Source organism: Temnothorax longispinosus, chromosome 7 (assembly GCF_030848805.1).
Source record: "Temnothorax longispinosus isolate EJ_2023e chromosome 7, Tlon_JGU_v1, whole genome shotgun sequence".
NCBI classification, from domain to species: Eukaryota; Metazoa; Arthropoda; class Insecta; order Hymenoptera; family Formicidae; genus Temnothorax; species Temnothorax longispinosus.
This window is the reverse complement of record NC_092364.1, coordinates 19,705,706-19,718,645: the sequence shown is the minus strand read 5'-3', so window position 1 is coordinate 19,718,645 and position 12,940 is coordinate 19,705,706. Positions and strand designations below refer to the sequence as shown.

The following is a 12,940-nucleotide window of genomic DNA, read 5'->3' as shown; positions in this document are numbered from 1 at the left end:
AGAATTTCAAGATAGATTTGGTAAGTTCTATATTACATCACAAATCGGAATGATTTTTAAAATATATTAAAAATATTTATTATCTCTTGAATTCTTAAAACTTTCTATGTAACATGGATTGGTGGATTGATATTATAAAAAAATGTCAATGTCAATAATATCTGTTGTATATTAATACAACTCTCTATATTAATAGAGATAAATATTTCTAAATGTAGATCATTTTTTCGTTTTAATATATATACGACAATAAATTATTTATAATACAATACTAATAACAATAACGAAGCTTACAAGCAGCTTAAATGATCTTCATATTAAGCATCTCTCCATTTATTACTAACTAGCATCTCAAGAACTTCATCCTAGCTTGGCTAATTAATCATTGGGATACATCGATTGTAATCTTTGATTAACTTTTTATTGCCAGTTTCGAATATACTTAACGATCTTCATACGACAACACTTTGAAAAGCGTCATGCTTTTTGGCACTTTCGAAAGAGTGCCTATTCTTCATAATCGAGCACGATTATAAAAGTCTTAAAGAAAAAAAACGAGATAGGACTTTGGTAACTTCGCGCTCTTATCCTCTTCCTTCTTCTTTTTCTCGGGTAAAGCAACTCATCCTTCGGAGTAACCGAGGTTCCCCCGTTTTAGCTCATGACTTTATCGATCCAGGGCACGAATTTCTGGATATTGGTATATACGCCGGGTAGGTGTTCGCGACCGCAACCGATGCCCCAAGAGACCAAACCGATCAGAACGTGTCTACCTTCCACGGACATTGTGAGCGGTCCACCCGAATCACCCTGTTACAAGATAACGTGTAAACGAAAGTCTTCTAATGTTACGTGTGTTTAGCTAATTACCGAATTGAGCGAATACCTGACAAGAATCTCGTCCGCCTTGTCTATAACCTGCGCAGAGAAATACATCGTGAATGGTTTCTCTCCTACCGGCTGCTCTGAACCACTTCTGACATTTGTCGTTCGGTATTACCTAAACAAAAATATATAACATACACATACACACAATGATATGTTAAAAAAATTATTTATCGTGTAATTAAATAATATGAATATTATAAGCAGAGTAATAATTAAATAATATATAAATTTACTTACGGCAGATAAATTCTTTTCGTTTATATTGGCAATAATTAATTATATAAATAAATAAATATAAAATATCGCAAAAAATTATCTTATAGAATTGCATAGGTATATAGAGACGTTTTATCATCAAAGATAAATATGTTAGCCAAGAGCGTACTCACCTCGACATCGACTTCTTGAAGAACGGTTGGCGCCGAAGTTTGACCATGCCTGGTTCGTCCCCAACCAGCGACGGTTGCGGTTCGGCCGGAGAGCTTCAAATTCCTCGCCGGCAGGCAAACCGGGACGATGTGCTGCTTGAAAGCTACCATCCGGGACAGCTTCACCAAAGCCACGTCATTTCGAAAGTCGGTAGGGGAGTATTGCGGGTGTATCTGTTGTCGTTATAATTTTCAACGTAATTATTACTAATTAAGCTTTCAGCTTTGCTGGATAAAGTCCAATAAGCGTGTGTGTATTTTGCAATTTTTTTTTAATATTCTACACGTCGCAATGCGACGCGAAGTTTTTGGATATGTACCGTTAAATCAACAAAGCTTAAATCATTATTTAAAAGGAGAACCTCTTTTCTCTCGATATTAAATTCTTCATGGAGCAGCCGTTCTGTCTGGTCTCGAACGTCCCATTCCCCGAGTCGAACTTTTAAATTGCTATTCGGTGTCCTGACATACAAAATGCGATATATCAATGTTCTTATTACTGTGTACTAAACTATTGTTACAATAATAATCAATACTAACGTCGCGACACAGTGTGCCGCGGTGACCACCCATCGGTTGTTCAGCAAGGCGCCGCCGCAAGACAGTTTCTTGGTCTGTAAGAATCCCGACTTGATAATGGCGGCCTGCAACAAAGAGAACGTTTAGAAGCCTATTTACAAGCGCGTTACATGAGATATGTATCCGAGCCCGCGATGTAACGGCTCGCGGCGTTTAGAGAAGATTTAATAGATTATTTTCCTCCTCGCTCTCCGCGCTAGGCGAATCGAGCAAATTGATGGCTCGTTCCCGATGAATAATGCAGAGGAAAGGAAGAGTGTGTCTCGCTCCGCGAGACCCGAGCGAGAGATGGATTTATGGCGGCCGAGCGAAGAGAGGAGAAGGACGGAGAGGAGAAAATCGCGCGAGGAGGACCCTCACCTGCCACGGATGACTGCCGAAACTGGACGAGTGTCCACCTACGATCCTGTTGCTTCTCGTGTAGAGCTCGCCACAGCCTGAAAGTACGATCTATGTTAGCTATTGCGAGTATACGAGTTCAAGAGAAAATGTTCGATATTCCATGTTGGTGATAATACGCGATGGTATAATGTTGCGAAGGTGATATTTTTGGGAACGGGCACATGATCGAAGAGATGATATTTGTGCGTGTCGTATAGAGGAGAAAATATGCGAATATGCGAAGGAGAGGAGAAGCTCACGCTGAAAATTATTAACTGATACTTTCTACAATTATCGCAATTAAACTGATACCTTGGTGTTTGCTTAAGATTGTTCGCGCCTTAGCGAGAGACAGAAAGCAGAAAATAGACGTGGCGCAGTGTAGAAAGTTTGCGCGACTTTATAGGAAATCTATTTATTTTATCGCAGATTATAGAGATACATTATCCATAATTAATCGTTGCAAAACTTTCTTAACACGTGATTTTGTTCAAGATAGAAAGAAGAAGATAGGAATATTCGTATACTTAAACATTAGATAATTAAACACGTGTAATTAGTATCATTTTACCTATTAGCCTATTAATTTTACAATTTGAATTAACGTGCAATTTAATAACAGAACATATGTAATATAAAGATGCACGTTTAAAAATTTTATTTTGTTGAAAGATTGTATTCTATTTCATGTTTCTACTTCGTATTTCAATGTTTAAAGGGACCCGAGGACTGTTAAGAATACAATTATTTTCTTCTTTGTTCCATATTGCTTCATAAAATTATGCAGTCTTCTATTATCTTCCTTGTTTCGCTTTTCCCGCTTATCCCTCGTTCTCTGTCTCCAGTCAGTTTTTCAGCATTCTCTCATTTTTTTTCTTCAAATTCAATTTCTCCAATTTCAACTTTAATCATTTTCCGGCAACACTTTATACAGGAAAATGTGTGCGATGTGACGACGAAAGCATTCATTTTTGTGCGGTTTCCACGCGAAACATTGTGCATGTTTGGATACTGTCTCCGTCATTTGGGATCCGTTATAGATCGATTTGATTATTATTAACTGGTATATTTAGTAACAAACGTAGTAGTATAGTATTTTGTATTGTCTCGATGTTATCCATTTTACAAAATTCGTCACAGTTTGTCTCGTATATTTCGTACTGATTTTCGTCAAAGCTGTAATTCTATATAATTCTATGTTCTTTAAAATCATCAGTACTTTTCTTCTCGATATCAATGAATTAAATCTGGTGTGAAGTCTAATAATTATCTGTTGACATTTATTGGCATAAATCAACACGTACAAACATATCACTTCTAATCCAGTGTGATTAGATTAAAATCAAGTGCCTGTTTCGATCGATCGTAATAGTCAACATCGAGTATATCCAAACCAATAATTATAATCAGGTGCGCAAGATCTCACTCTGTTGCAAATAGAATTGATAGCAGTATAAAAAGCAGAAGCTCGACCAGACACGTTGAAGCGACACACAAGTTCTAATTGTAAGGAGTATAATTTTTGAGGTGAGCTCAATTTCCCATGCTACAGAAGACACGACGGGATTCTCGCGTGCCTGTAGTCCTCGGAATCTGAACTCACCGAGGTTTTTCAGCGAGTCCTCGACTCGTGCGCTCGACACACATCGTGCTCGACATTCGGGTGCAATAATCTGCGTGCATTTTCATGCGATTACCACGGTATCTGGAGTAGTCCATGGCGTTGGACGAGTCCTCGATCGGCCCGCCGGAAGCGGCGGGCCGGTAGCCGCCACCGTACTCGTCCTGCGGATATTCCTGAACCGTGTGATGCGGTGGACGAGTAGCGTACGTCGGCCGGTCGTGGCCGACCGCGAGATCGTTCGGTCCGTCGTGGCTCCAGATCGCGTAAGGTGGCTCGTAAAGACTTAGCGGATTACTGACGCCACCCACGTACGTGGGCCGATGGGCCTCGTGGCTGTGCGAGGGCCTGCCGGGCCTGCCGGGCCTTACCGCGCTGCTGTAAATGTGCACGTCGTCGTCCACGTATGGCTGTTGGTGCCCGAGATTTATGGAAAACGCTGGGCAACGTAACACGGTGTTGCTATTAGCTACTCGGAATCACTCGCGTCGCGCGGCTCCGCGCAGCCGAATTTAAGCCCGATAACGTGGCAATTATAAGTAATTATGCGCGTATCTATATATAGCTGATATTTTAATCACAGCTAGAGGATTAAAGACTCTATCAGCTTAGAATTAATCTATCCGAGAAATCAACAAAGAAGATTATTATAATACTAATAATATCAATAATTTCATTCACCTGCATCGCTTTCTCTATAATTGTTCGTTGCAACAAACACTTTTACTCAAATCAGGCAAAATCGTGTATCGCAAAATAGAAAGGAACTTTTACTTATTTTTCAATTGTGTTACAAAATAATACGATAATTTGTAATTGTCTTGTTCCGTCGCTGACATTATTTCCTCGCCTGTTTCTAATCGTGCCATTGTATTGATGGTCGCGCGGTTACGGTGAGCGACTTGCGGCTTGGGAAAGCACGCTCGCGTAAAGTTCTACGGGCGTGCAACGCGATGCCGTCGCGCAAACTAGGTGTGAATAACTGTATTTGAAAGTGCCGACCGTATACTCTGTCGCATCGTCTGTGGGCGCGCGACACTAGCTGGACGCTGTTGGTTGTGTAATTTCGGATGTCGCCGGATAGAAATCAGGTTACTTCCAGCCGGCGCGTCTCCTTTCAGTTCGCGATTCGCGATAAAGCCAAGCGTTCTCAACCTTCTCGCGATCTAATCTCATCTTAATCCCTAACGTCAGTCTGGTAAAATAACGTTACATCCCCCACATTGAGGATAATTACGTTAATTACAGTATCATCTGTATTCTCTTTGCGCCTCTTCGCTATTAAATGCGGCTCGAATCTCTCTACTTCGCGTAGAGAGTACACATCGAACGTATTATTTTATTGTTGTCGTTGCGAGTGAAGATAAAAATTAGACAATTTCACTTCCGTAAACAAATTTTAAAGCGTTTACGGAAGTTGTTCGCGAGCAAGTCGCGCTAAAAGCGCGGCGGCGCAACCTCGAAGTCTCGGTTCAGAAACTCGGTTTAGCGACATTCGAGGACACGGACCCTCTTTCAGGATGTCGTAAATTTACGGCGGCATGACGGCAGATAAAAAGGACCACGCGAGTTAATTGAGACACGCCGTTAAATTAAAAACTCTTCCGCGAGAAAAAAAAACATACGGCGTTTCTCATTGTTTCCTCTATTGCTAAATGGTAGATTAAGAAGTTCGCAGACTATTTTAGTTAAAGTTTACCTATTTTCTGATTAAAGTAATTTCAGTATACATGCTTTTTTTCGGTATATGTGCCCGAGATACGTCTTAACGATGCGAAAGAACTCACTGGCATTCTGCAGCAAACCCGGGGTCGGTCGTGGTTGTTCGGGTATGTCCTCGTCGTCCACGCAGCAGCTCCATATTAAACCACCGGAACAGAGATCGACAGGTCGACCGCCGCCTAGAACGCAGCTGATGCTGAGGCCGCACTCGAACTTGGCACCTTTGTACTTGCACGTTTGCGGTATCACTGAAACAGATTCCACGTATAAACATTGATATCTATATACGTACATTGGCTCGCACGTTTGCCGATGGATTATTTTAATATTATATAAGTAAACGATTAATAAATACAAATGTTTGCTCGAAAATGATTTACTCAAGAATTTATCTTCTTGCTAGCATAAAAAGACATCCAAAAGTGAAAGTCTGTTGCGATATCGATGAGTTTGTTTATCTCTTGTCACGCGATTGCAACTTTAATTGCGCCAAGTATATTATTTCACCCAGCATCCAGCGCGTTTTCCTGAAGATCAATATTCATCGAAATGAATCTTGTGTCGACTTTCAATACGTACAATTGCATTAATAATTTGCTTGTAACCGATATTGTACTTTGTCAATGCTGGAAAGTCAATGATATTTGCTATCAGTTTTCATTTTACAATTTTCAAAAATATCAGATATAAAATATCGAATCATCGATCCTCCTATTTTTACTCATTTACTTTATACAATTTATTTCATTTACAGCTTACGCGCTTTAAATTTTTTAATAAATTAATCTGCAATCTATAAAGTTTATTTTCAGAATCGATATATCTCGTTTGATTGTGAAAGCACTTTTAATCTTTCTTTAATTTTCATTTTCGTCCCATTTTCAATCCTACATACTTCTGCCCAACATATCCATAAGGCCGCTCTGGAGATTGGAGCTGTGTCCTCGATGATCGTTGGTGTAGTTTCGCTTCTTCCTGAGCGTCTCCACGAGCAAGGCACCTTGCTGCTGGCTGGTCAGCTTTCTCCCTCTGCCCTGTCGATGTCCGTCTACCGTTTCCTCGAATACTCCATTTAACCTCTTTCGTCTCATTTCGTTCAGTAACTCCTGGAGACTTGTTTCCTCTTCCTCTTCATTCTGCGGGTCCTTTTCGAATACCTCCTGCCCGCTCCAATCCATCTCTTCCGCATTATGACTCAGGAAGTGATCTTGAGTATCTGTGGAGAACACCGAGCTCTTCGTCGGATGATCCGCGTTCTCCAATATGGCGTCGGTGGATCCATCACCGCCGTATGGAAAGTTCGAAAAGTACTGATACTGTTCGACCTTGGCTGGTCTGCCTATCACGTTCTTCAGGGTGCTCTCGATGGCTCGATTCTCGCGCGTCAGGTCCGGTCGCGTCCTGGCGGCTTCCGGTTTCCAGAGCTCGTGATGCTCGTCCGAATCGTCGGCCACCGCGAAACTTCTCGCCGAGTTTTGGAGAACGTTGTCCTCGCGCGAGTTCGACGATCTCGATCGATACGTATCGGATCGCTGCAGACGAGTTTCTTTAACTTTGACCGGCACGATCGCTCGGCTCGCAGTCGTGATCTTGTAATCCTCCCTGCGTTTCCACGAATAGGTGTCATGGTGATCGAAAGCGCTCGCCACGGTCATCAGGAGCATCCCGAGCACGATCTTCATGATCGACTTTGACTTCCGCCTTGTCACTTCGAGGATACCTTGCGCATCGTCACGATCTCACTGCACGCTCGATAGTTAAAAGGGACGCACTGCGATGAGGATGACTCACGAACGGTTTATCTTCCTCTCCATTAACGGCGATCGATGAAGAACAGTGAAGATCTCACTGAAGACTAAATCAAGTTTCTCCGAAATTATTCGAAGAGAAACTTGACTTAGTTGGAAGCTGTAAGTCAAGTTTCTCTTATTCGACTAGTTGAAATTTCACTTGCAAAAACGTTTGAGGAATTAATTGGCACACGGTTAATTTCTTTGAATCGCCAGCTTCTTGTTTTTTTTTCTTTTCTTTTCATACAAATAATATAACTTTCGACTTCGGGAAAAATCTCCGATTTTCAATGCACTTGATAAGATTTGATTATCGATCCCGGTGCATAAATCCTTAATCTCGAATGTAATTTATGGCCGAATTTCTGTCTCACAAATCTCTCACTTCGTCGAAGGCTCCCGCGAGCGGCACAGTATTTCGAACGATTTTGGGATCCCATGTAAGCACGGCCATTTTGATATCACTGGTTTCTCTTGCGACAGCTTCGATTTATCATGCAAACTTTCCTGCAGAAGGTGACAGCGGACGCAGCCTCTTCTCGGCGATCGCCGACGCGTAATGTACGATCGAGAGACAGTGTCAGAGGTTAAAGGCGCCTTATGACACCTGACCGGAGTGACGGTGAGAAGCCGTGACAATACACGCCTTCTGCACGTGGACTGGCTTGAACCGATGTCCCACGATCGTCTCGATCTAAGAAGGCGTCCACTGCTTTCACCGGCGTCAGCTTTCCCGCAACGGCAGCGACGGTGTCGTCCGTTTGGTCTCTCACATTGGTTCCCCACCTTCACCATCGCCAGAACGCATCGCGGTGTTGTGTGCCTTATTTTCCATTCCTTTCTTCGTTGAGTTATTATGTCGCCGCGAAATTGTCGTACTCTGAATAGCTGGAAAACTTCGTCAAGATTCGGGCCAGTCGCTTCGCGAGGACGGAAAACGGGGATGGTTATTTCTCCGACGAATCTTTTGTTGAATCGTTTAAGCTACATCTTTGGTCACTCTGTTGTTTACTATTGTTGAGATATATTTTTTATTGCTGTCAAATGCGGAGATCACATTTCAAAAAAATTATAAATTTTTATTGAGATTTTTCTCTACTGGTGTTATTTTGTTGATTTCATTTCTCCATTGAGATTTTGAAAGTTTTATTACAATAACGATGTTATATTGAAAGAACGATTGAATAATATTTACCGTTCTACCAAAATAAGCATTCAGGTTTATTAAAAATAAAAAATTGTGCGATAATTCCGTCAGTAGTATATTGAGTTTTATTATAAATAAAGGATATAAAGGATATAAGAGAGCGTATATATGATTTCGAGAAATCGGCTATTTGCTAAAATGGACATTTACATCGAATAGATTCGATAGACTGGGATTTCGCGACCCAATTTCATCGCATGGCTTCACAGACAGTATTTTTACTTTGGCGGATAAAACTTAGATCGACAAACCTAGACCTATTTACGAAATGTTCTATTAAATTTATTTAAAAAAATAAATATAACGATTAATATTTAAACTTCAAATCTCATGTTTGCAAATTTTTATTTTTAAATTAGTAAAAATTAAGTAGAAAAACACTTAGATCGTTCTGCGAATTTTCTTATTAGAGATTGAATTAAATTCAATGAAAATTCAGAAGCCTTGCTCGTTTGTAATTCAGTAATTCAGCGAGACAGTATTAGGTATCATTTTTAATAAAAGGAAAGATATCATCGGCAAAATGCTTGTAATCACAGGTGCGCTGAGGTCGCAGTGAAAACGGAGCTTCTGTGCGCGCACTTCATTATAAATATTCTTGTAGAAAGTAAGCGTCGATAAGTGGCCTTTCAAGTACGATTCCGATTTCGTATCTCTTGTTAACTCAACTGTGTATCTTTCGTGCTTTGCTTATATTTTACGGTAGAAAATTATTATAATCGCAGTATCTTCTCTTTTAGATGATAGTTATATCAAATAAAATAACGTTCAAAGGAAAAATTCTCCTTTTTATTTTTTTTCAATTCCTCAAATATATTCTGGCAACAATAAATATTTAATTCTAATAGTATTTAACTGTGAATATTTAACTTAAATATTTGACATAATTTGTTTGAATAGTTTTATTCAAAGCCTATATACATCAAAGAGAAATAACGTTCTGAATTTACGTTTTCTAACCGATTATAATTATTACATGCAGTAATAATAAAAGAAATCTCGGATTGCCTGGAATAGATAAAGATATAGACCATGTTGCTTTGCTTGTATAAATATGAATATCCGGTGAACGTCAACCGGTCTGTCATCCTAAATCTTTCCATCTAAACCTATCATTTCGACGAGATCTCACCGTTGCACGCAAGTGTTACTCATATGGCTGAATCATCCTTATCGCATGCCGCTCATTTGTCAACTGAAATTATTTTAAAGGACAGTAATAGATATCAGGATTGTTTACCGCTTTTGCTGTTTTAATTTCGCAGGGGTGTTACGATGACACATGACTAACATGACAATCAAATACTCAAATTGTATTTAAATTATATTTAAATTGTGTTATTAATTAAATGACTCGGAAGCAAAAAGCAACCCACCGAGAGTATCTTGCCATAAACACCCTTCTATAGAAAGCCACTCGGAATCGGCGTTAAATTGTTAAATTCCATGTATCTGATGCATTGATATATGCAGAGAGGTCACAACGCTCTTAAAATCGAGCAAAACAACTAATTAATTAAGTACGAAAGTAGAAGCGTGCCATGAAACTCCATTTTCACAAGAAAGTTAAGAGAAATTAATTTATTATTCTAATATACGAGCAAATTTTTTCTTTCGGAACAATCTTTAAAATTTATGTTAATACCTAAATTTTTTATAATGTAATGCATGAGCAAGCGTGTGGAGAGTAATAGCATTACCTAATATATATTATAACATAAACGTAATAATAATGACGGTACTTACATCCAAGTTCATCGAAGAATCTCATCTGTCCGTGCGAGTCGATCGCATTTTCGATATTTTCTTCTTTCTCTGGCTGATCTAAAAAAAAGTACGTTAAAATCTCTCTCGGTTTTAGCATTATTTACAATAATGAAAAAAATGTAACTAGTCATTTACCGAAATTCCTCAGAAATCGATTGTTCCTTCTTTTATTAGCGAGACAGTAGATATCGGCGATCAGAAGTAGCGAGATGAGCGCTCCGGCTTTGAGAATAGTCATTTCTCCCCTCGGCCGTCAGCGGTGATCGTGCGATTCACTGTCGTTCGCCAAACATGCTCACGACGTCGTCATGAATCGTTCCTGACCCGGCGCCGTATCATTTTGCCGCGTTCCACATGGATCTCACTTTGAAATCCGTGTCTTCCGACTGCTCGCCGTCCCGCCAAATCTATCAAAGGCCCAAAAAAAGATCTTTATGAAAAAAGATGAAAAAGAGCACGCCTTTTCTTTCACAAGCTTTTTTACGCGGCGCGATTCGCCCGTTGCAGTCGGATGTAGTATGTAAAATTTGTTTTACACTGGTCCGTTTAATCAAAGAGACCGAAGAGGACTCGATAATACGAACCTCGCTGAAAAGTGTTAATTGCTGGAACTGTGAAAGATTCGCCTTGTAATATAATCGCATTTCGGGGGCGGATTCGTTCGCACAAATTTTGTAAAAATATCTTTGCGACGATTTTTCGAGCGCATCATATTATTACATTGCTTTGTTACATCGTTTTATTATTTACTTTATTAAACAATTTTTTATACATTCTGTAATTCAGTAGACAATTTATATTTCTATTCCACGTTTATGGGTCAAATCCTGTCTTCATCTCTGTACAATGTCACGTACAATGTTATCTCAAGCTGAGAATCAGGCCGTTTCACGTGAAAGAGTTAACACGGAGTAAGATCTCTCCGAATTTCGTAATTCTTAATTCTATCATCTTTTAATGCACAAGCTTTCTGACTTCGCGATTACCTGTCGAATTTAGGATTTCACGCTCCGAAATCAATGATATACGTGTCTTGCTTTCGCTTTTAACAAATTTTGAAATTATTCTCATGGCGAGGCCCCGTATGAACAAGCTAGCAGTCACTACTTTGATGTTATTGTGCATCGCGTCAAAGGGTTAATCGCGAGTCGTGCGGACACGCTCCGGTTTCTTCGTCGATCTCGGAGAACCCTCGGGTCTTTGTCCACATCCTCGATCGGTTCCTCAGCGGCATACCGTGAGCGAGTTCACGTTAGCGTGTCCGAAGACGTTCACGTACAGTCCGGTACAAAAGTGGGACACGAAACCAGGCCACCGAGACAAGTGGCACGCCTTTTAGTGCTTCGTAACGTTCTACAGCCGATCTACATGCGGAACCATGTCCACTCGGCGACGTTACCCCTTCTCTCTCTCTCTCTCTCTCTCTCTCTCTCTCTCTCTCTCTCTCTCTCTTCCCCCCTTTTGGTTATTAGTGAAAGTTAGTGGTAACTTTCAACTTTGACAACGACGGCGACTCAACGTGGTGAGTGCGGGGAGAACATGCCGTAGGCACTAGATCGCGTTTACGAGCATCATTTTGAAGAGACGTTTTTCAATCCTCTTAATATGAATGACGAAGTACTATCACTTGATACGAAAAATCGGTAGCAATCAATAAACAAGTGACAGATATGATAAATACGTATTATTTTACTAAAAATTAGTCTCCATTTAACTTCTCAACTTTCTATCTCTTTTAATATTACTTGTGAAAATAAAAATTATCAAATCCGTAGAAAAATCTACTTTTCCTTGGAAGTATCGCGGAACTAAATTATGCTCGTGCAGCAGCTCTACTTCGTGAAATAAAAGCTTTATTCTAGAACGAACTTCGAATAACTGTTCCGTTTAGATGGTACGAGGCGAATTGAAGACGGAGGAAAGAGTGAAATATCACTTTCAACCATCGTGCCGTAAGTTACGAGTTAAAACCCGTATACACGAGGCACGCGCTATTGTTTTTGATTGCTCGACTTTCTTCGCGCTTCTTCTTTCTAGTAAAAAATAAACAAGTGGCATCACGCGCATACTCCTGGCACACTTTGTCTAATTTGAATCTATTCTGTTAATTGATATTTTTTCGCCCAATCGGTCCGTTGCTGTTTAAAACTTTTTTTTAGATCTTGGATATATTATTTAGGTAAATAATACATATTATTTATTTTTTCTAAATGCAATTTAAATAATGGGTATTATTTATCTAAATAATATCTCCAGAAGATATATTATTTAAATTATTCGAGAGCGCGAGATTCTATAAATTCTTGAAGTCCTTAATTATAATTAAGGAATTAAAGAAGGATTTTATAAACGAGCCAGCAAATGCATTGTTGTGACAGTTTTTATGAGGGTATCGTTACATTCTTAAGAATCGAAAGCACGTGCAGCGATCCGGACAGCCTCACCTGGATTTCTATCAAGATCAAGGTTGAAGGCGAGTCTGAGATCTCGTTCGCGGATTGCAATATGACATTCGCAGAAGAGACGCGAAAGAACTCGTACTTTTTTCCTCGATTCA

The 12,940-nt window shown here is 39.9% G+C and overlaps 1 protein-coding gene across 2 annotated transcripts; it reads right to left on the bottom strand.

Annotated features, from left to right (window-relative positions):
* Positions 1-237: 237 nt before the first annotated feature.
* On the bottom strand, positions 238-7,419 carry LOC139816072 (uncharacterized). 2 transcript variants are annotated; one of them, XM_071783396.1, is made up of 9 exons: positions 6,515-7,419; positions 5,685-5,867; positions 3,974-4,336; positions 2,256-2,332; positions 1,857-1,960; positions 1,679-1,778; positions 1,278-1,490; positions 887-1,000; positions 238-810 (listed from the first exon to the last, which is right to left on the bottom strand). In XM_071783396.1, exons 1-9 carry the CDS (start codon positions 7,299-7,301, stop codon positions 655-657), a joined length of 2,097 nt encoding a protein of 698 aa, XP_071639497.1. In that variant the 5' UTR covers positions 7,302-7,419; the 3' UTR covers positions 238-654. The 2 variants fall into 2 exon arrangements, with proteins under 2 accessions (XP_071639497.1, XP_071639499.1); XM_071783398.1 differs by lacking the exon at positions 3,974-4,336.
* Between the last annotated feature and the right edge of the window lie 5,521 nt (positions 7,420-12,940).